Raw genomic sequence first — 6,958 nt, forward strand, 5'->3', positions numbered from 1 at the left:
CAAAGTAGCCCAACTCCTTAGACTACTTTTTTGGCTTGATCAAGCTATTAACTCGATCGATTGACGGTTCAATCAATTCGACCGTCCGATTCGCTTTGAGTTTTTAATCATTGCTATAAATAACCCAAACCTTCCCTAAAGCCACATATCATCATATAAAATATTTGAAGGATAATTTTCAATCCAAATATTCATGATTTTATATGGAATATTATCATGAATGCACATGCAGGGGCAAAATTATTATGGCACCCCACCTCGACATGTTAGGCATCCACAGTATAGAGGAAAATAATTGAAGAATGACGCCAATACTGGTATGCATATGACCAATGGTGCGGTAATGAAGCATGTCACAAGGTTGAATATGCTTGATGAATTGTTGAGGAAAAAAGTTTTGATGCTAAATTAAAAAGAGGCAAATAACCAAAGTCAAATGTTGCATCGCTGAATTGAAACATCAAATTTAAGAAAGTACACGTCTAACTAAGAAAACAGAGAAGAGTTTCCAACAAATTACAAAATCAATGAGTAACCAAAATCTGCCCAGTGAGTAGATAGAGAGTAGATAGATGTTGAAACTCAAACACTGGAATCAAAAGAGTCTATTATAACTCTTATGGAGCCCAATCATGAGAATAGTTTGTTGGTCCTAGCACCCTTACCTTCATAGGCTCCATTAAAAGTTTCAACAAAAGTGCCTCTAGTTGTCATACAAGTGGCATCTTCTTAAGTTGTAATCAGCTAAAACCAACATTACCTCACCATAGATTCACCCCAACTACAAGCTATACTTGCCAACCAACCTTGCCTCACTATAGATTCACCCCACCTACAAGCTATACTTGCCAAGAATGTCCTGTCACTTACTAGGAAGCTTCAACAATATCTTGTCTGTTGGAGAGGTTTTTCAAATATTTCTAATAACCAATGTTGTCCTCCACATGATGCAATTTGTTGCTACCTCACTTATTGGAAAGGATCTCTAAATCGATGCATTTAGATGAAATTTTATCCCACCTATCTCTCCTCAACTGAGTTATTCCTTAATTTTAATTGATCGGAGACTAGTTTTTCAAGCGAGGGAGAAATGATGGAATATGAGATAATAAGTAATTTGGATAATTAAAATTTATTTAAAATATTAGAATTATCCATTAGGAATATTTGAATAAAGATTTTATCCATTATAATCAATATTTATTATTTATTTTACTTACCTTAAATATCAGTATATTTAAGATTACATTTAGATTTAAGATTTGAGATTTAAATTTAAATTATTATTATTTTATTATTTTTAAAGCTCTATAAATAGAGTTGGGTTCTTCATTTGCATTTAACTTTTGGATATCATTAAAAAAAAAAAATCAAGAGTTTTGGTGTTCTCCCTCTCCCTCCCCCCTCTCTTCCCCTTTTCCCTTCTTGTTTCACATCAGGGGTAGAGTTGAAAAATACAATTATAAAAACTATTTAATCTACTATATTTTGAATCAAATAAAGCTTCTAAAAAATGCTCTATATTGTGATCAAGAGGAAGTAAATCAAAACAAGGGGAAAGTATGCAGTTGATACAGCTGAAAAGAACCTTCATTTTCTTCCACATGCCCAAACACAAAATCACCCCACTTGATCCTTCTTCCTCATTATTCAAGAGATATTTTCAGTCACAAGGGAACAAATAAGACTACTAGAGAAGGAAAAAAAAAAAAACAAGTTTCAATTGGTTATAGCATTAGAAAGATATTCCTCATTCATTAAGCTAAGAATAAGTTTCAATGAACAATGTCACAGGGAATTCAAGGCGCAATCAATTGGAACAAGATCATGAAATGTCTACCCATCTATCCTTTAATGCATAATCAACTTAACAAATCCGATTACTCAGACAACTAAATGCTGATTAGACCACAAAATGGTTCAAAATTAAAGAGGAAGAAGGTTAACTCAGCATACACATATATATCACACCTAGGCCCCATCTGGCTGCACAAAGGGGTTTGCAATCTCATCTGTACCGTCGGTTGGGGACACAAGCATGACGGCTGTTCCCCTACAAACCTGCAGTACAACAAAAGCAGTCAAGTGCCCGGAGTAAAGAAATTTTCACCAGTGTTCCAGAAGTTAAGCTTGATAAAATTCAAACCGCATAATAGAAACTGGAAAGACACGAATCATTTTAAAATGAGTTTGTGCATGCAATGTTGTGAATTTCAAATTTAGCATGGTGCTAATACCATAAGTTCTTTCTAGCGGCCTCAGAATATATGAAATTTTAGCAAAATTTTTCCCTGCCCTTCATTCTCAGAAACCCTTAACATATCCCAAATCATATAAAAGTAATATTGGCTTTTCCTCCCATAAAAAGCACAGCAAAACAGTGTACTTCCTCCCTGCAACTCCTTAACACGCTCGAATGAACAACCTTGGAATACTCTTATTCAGCAATCGTTGGATCCTAGGAAGGGCTGGACAGAGAAGAAAAATATAATAACTAGGAGTTGCGTCTTTTATGAAGCTCCTTTTGGTGTTTTATTTTTATTTTCTTTCCCTGTCATTATTCTCGGACCTGAACAAATAAGTTGATTAGTTTATACAGCTGCTGCCTGTATTTTGCAAGTGTCAACAGTTAAGCACCCTTTTGTCTTCCTGAGCTAGAAAAACTCGAACTCAAAATCAGCGAAGTTCATTTGACAATTCTTTTTCAACTTAAAACCCACGGAAAAGATGAAGATGCAAGATTTCTCGGTAGCATGCCATTTATCTTCTATATAACTAGTAGGATAAGGGTACTATCGATAAAGCAGAGTGAAATTAATAACATTGACAGCCTCCTAAGGGCATGGTGTCAAAATAGAGTTTAGTTCTACAGATTTATGCATGATAAAACAACAAAATTCACCTTACTTTACCATGATCAATCATGGGGCCACAAAATACATCTAAAGTCTGGTCATCTGAAGCAATATTTTCAGACAATAAGGTTCCAAATTAATTAATTACATAATATTTTTGTTGTTTCCTTCCCAACAATGTTTCATAAACAGATGGCAACAAGCCCCCTTCCTTTATCATTTCTGTTTCTCTTCCCAATATAAAATAGCCATTTTCATCTGCTCTTGATGAAGTAGCTTATAGAATCAAAATGCATGATTCATCTATTTGCCAAATGAGTTCCCCTTTTATATCTCTATGTCTAAAAGATATTTACTAAGGAAAAATATCCAGTAGCAGACTTCAAATAAATGGTTCAATGACTCAAGTTAATTTTGAGTACAGGTAAACTAGAATTTATTATATAGAAGATCTAAGTTTGATGTTCATGTGATAATAACAAAACCGCAAAGGAGGAAACCTACTATTAAGCCAAGACGTCTGGTCTGATCAGTGGTTTTCAGTGGATCATCAGGATCTGCAGCAGAAGAGAAAATAAAATGCATTTTGTTTTATCACATGCAATGGCATAATTTTTTCAAGGTTAACAAAATATGTTATGGACTTATGCCACACAAAATAAATTTTGACACTTCTACTCATAAACTCCTGAAAGTTTCCAGTCCAAGATTTTGCAAATGGGCATCCATATAAAATATTAAAAAGTGTAGAGAGCCATACTATTCACAAAAGTGAACAGTGCAACTCATTGGGTTCTGTGCAAAAGCATGGCACCCACTGTGGTAACCCTATTGGCAGTTCACTAGTTAAAGCAACTAAGAATTAGTCTTAACTGTTTATTAATATATTTTTTTTTCAATTGTGACAATGCTACACTCAATGGGTAGGACTCAACATTGTATATACAAGGAGGAGCTGATGTGGCATCTATCAAGGAGAAACAACAAACCTTGTCCCCAATAAGCTTGGTCCACTACATGGATTGCACGACACCATTGTGCTCTATTATCAACCAAACCTTTCGGAATATTGTTAATCAAAAGGTCTCATTCAATAACTTTCATGCGCAGAATCCATGGAAAATTATTTAAGATAGTTCAAACATGTATAGAGAAGGCCATCATAGGCGTCAATAAAGAGGGTAGAACGAATAGTTTTGAGTCATGTGAAGAGTAGAGAGAGACGGGAAAAAAAAAACTTAATGAAATCATTAAACAGGATCTTTGAATAATAAAAGCATAATAACATCATCCAATCCATGTAGCCGACCCTACTTAGTAGAACAAAACTTGACAAGGCTTCTTGTTACAATGCGCCCCTCTTCTATTGTACATTTTCTTTCTTTCTTTTTTTATGAGTACTGGATGGATCAATTCACTTGATAATATTTGGGAGACTGTGGAAATTGTTCTCATAATACTTCACATGTAAGGCTTAGTAGCAAGCATGCAACATGAATAATTCTATGGATTCATGCTACCAAGTTAATTATGAAAATCTTATTATAACTTCAAATCTTTTGGCAGATTCAGCCATGCAAAAATTAGTGATGTTTCATCAAAATGTTAGCTTATCCATCTAAGCTGTACATGTGACCCTTGATTAGAAATGAAAAAGTGACAATTTGCATTTTCCTTTTAAAAAAAAGAGCATGTCAAACTCAATGCAGAAGTTGCATTTATGAAGTTGAATACATAATTCAGAATTAAGGACTCAGTCAAAACTACTAATTCATATGTTTCTATCAGGAAAAAATATATATGTTAATAACTCAAGAAAAGCAAATAAGGTGTTGGTAATATTTACCTCTCAGATATTCTAGAGCTTCATCCAGGACAAGGTTAAGTAACTGATCATAACCTTTTAGAGTTCCCGTGACTGCAATGCCACAAATTAAATATAAGGAGGCTTTATAGGAGAAGTTACTAGCAGTTTGTTCCATAAAAAACGCAATCTTTCTTAAATCAGTCCTTGCCATTTGTTACTAAAAAAGTAAGCCTAATTTATGTGTTCAATAACTAAATTGAGAATATGGCATAATGTTGAGTGACAGCATTCTAATAACTCGTATTCAAATTCTTCATCATTATTGATATCATTATTTTCTTTTAATTAGAAAATTAATGTTTGCTTCAAAGCAATTTGGATCACAAAGGACATGGCATCAAGTTTAAGCAACGACTCAAGTACACCAATGGTCACAAATCAGTATTTAGGGACAGTGAGTCCTGGTGAACGACAACAAACTTATATACAGAGAAGTAGACATTGTTAGTTTGTAGCCATAGGAAAATTCGGAAAGCCAGAATCAGATTATGATGCCTAAAAAAAACTGCTTGTTGAAAAAGCACGCATGCTTCACAAAGCCTGCTCAGCCAGCAAATACTCAAGTTTATTCCGCAAAGATGCTCTAAATATCAAATTGATACTCGAGATTGTGTCACTTTAGTACCAAAAAGCGTGTGTGTGTGTGTGTGTAAGTGTTTCAATTTTACAGTTCTTGGGTAGAAAAATGGTATTGAGACACCAACAAGAAATATGCAGAGTTGAGGAAAAAAATCATATTTTGCATACCAAAGTGATATAAATTATTAATGAAGTATTAAATTGACAATGACACCATCTTCCAAGTAGCAAAATAGGCTTTTGCCTTGAAACAATCCAAGTCTATCTCTATCTCCAAAAATCAATTAAACTTCACGGCCTATTCTAATAAACTGCATGCTTTTAAACTAGGGATAAGGGAAAAAAAAATGAAATTTGGATTACCTTGTCTGCCACCAGTAAGCTTGACTTGAACCCCTTTGTCCACAAATTTTGCCAGGTCCAGAACAGTTTCTTTCCTACCCGACTAATTATACAAAATAACCCAACAATTAAGGAAAGAAAAGCAACCTAAGGCCTAAAAAATGAAGAAGCTGAACCAACAGAATAGCCCCTTTACAAGCTTTTATATTTTCCCGTATGAGTGCCAAATAAACTTACCATGTCTCAGTAGGACTCGGCAGCTTCTATTGAATTTCTTCTGCATCACAACGAAATTCGAGCTGTAAATTGTGAAATAGAAACAGCCATAGCAATACATAATTACACATACACTAACGGAAACTACCTGCAACAGGAGACCGAGTGTGAAGCGCGCACAGCGGACGAGTTAGCGAAAGGAGGCTCCGCTTATAAATCCAAAATGCGCGCTTTACCGGTGGAGCTTTGGGCGGGTTAAATAAGACCGGGTAGAGCCGATTCAAGGCAAACCGGCAAGGCAAATGCACAGGCCTTTCATTTGTCAACATGTTTCTAGGCCTCTCAAAACGATCCATGATCTTAACCAAAAAAAAAAGAAAGGAGGATCCATTACAAAAGATTAAAATTAAGACTTTAAAATCAAAATCATATAGGGCTTGTTTGTTTATTTTCTATTTTTTATTTTAAAAATTATTTTTTTAAATTATGTTATAAATCAATTTTTAAAAATTTTTTTTAAAAAAATAAAAGAAAAATTCATTTAATTATGTTAATTTAAAAATAATTTTAGAGTTAAAAAAAGCAGTTAGTGGTGATTTTTTTTTTTGTTATTGTTGAAGATAGTGGTGATTCTTAATGGTTTAATGTAATGGCTTACGATAGTGATTAACTATAATTAAAAATAATTTAAAATAATAGTAAAATGTATTGTACTTTAAAAATAGAAAAACAAAAACAGTTCTAAGTTGTTTTCATCTTTCATTTTTAAAAATAAAAATTGAGAATAGTTTTGAAAATATTTAAATTCAAAATACATACCCAAATAATTTTTTATTTTTAACAAAATAATTTTAAAATAGAAACCAAACAAGCCCTTATTCTCAATATAAGTTTCTTGATTACAATATAAGGTATTGATGAATACTTTACTGTTTAAAGGGAAAAAATTTGCATAAGAAGACTTATTAAAATTTTATAATATGTATTTATATATTATGTCATTGTTGTATTTTTATTGTCATTCATTTGTTTTTCCTGTTAAAAAATATAACAAAACTTTGTATAGCATTGATAATATTAATAAATAGAATTTTTTTGG

General features: G+C 33.0%; 1 protein-coding gene across 2 annotated transcripts; it reads right to left on the reverse strand.

Moving 5' to 3' along the window:
• Nucleotides 1-1,723: 1,723 nt before the first annotated feature.
• LOC129312844 (sm-like protein LSM7) lies at nt 1,724-6,128 on the reverse strand. Of its 2 annotated transcripts, XM_054955596.1 has the most exons (6): nt 6,008-6,125; nt 5,881-5,920; nt 5,665-5,746; nt 4,702-4,773; nt 3,360-3,412; nt 1,724-2,061 (listed from the first exon to the last, which is right to left on the reverse strand). In XM_054955596.1, the coding sequence occupies exons 2-6, from the start codon at nt 5,881-5,883 to the stop codon at nt 1,972-1,974; spliced, it is 300 nt and encodes a 99-aa protein (XP_054811571.1). In that variant the 5' UTR covers nt 5,884-5,920; nt 6,008-6,125; the 3' UTR covers nt 1,724-1,971. The 2 variants fall into 2 exon arrangements, with proteins under 2 accessions (XP_054811571.1, XP_054811573.1); XM_054955598.1 differs by lacking the exons at nt 1,724-2,061; nt 3,360-3,412 and adding an exon at nt 3,501-3,913 and having other exon boundaries at nt 6,008-6,128.
• Nucleotides 6,129-6,958: the final 830 nt, after the last annotated feature.

The sequence above is a fragment of the Prosopis cineraria genome, unplaced genomic scaffold (assembly GCF_029017545.1).
Source record: "Prosopis cineraria cultivar Desert tree isolate PC_DT_omini unplaced genomic scaffold, ASM2901754v1 PC6, whole genome shotgun sequence".
Classification (NCBI taxonomy): Eukaryota; Viridiplantae; Streptophyta; class Magnoliopsida; order Fabales; family Fabaceae; genus Prosopis; species Prosopis cineraria.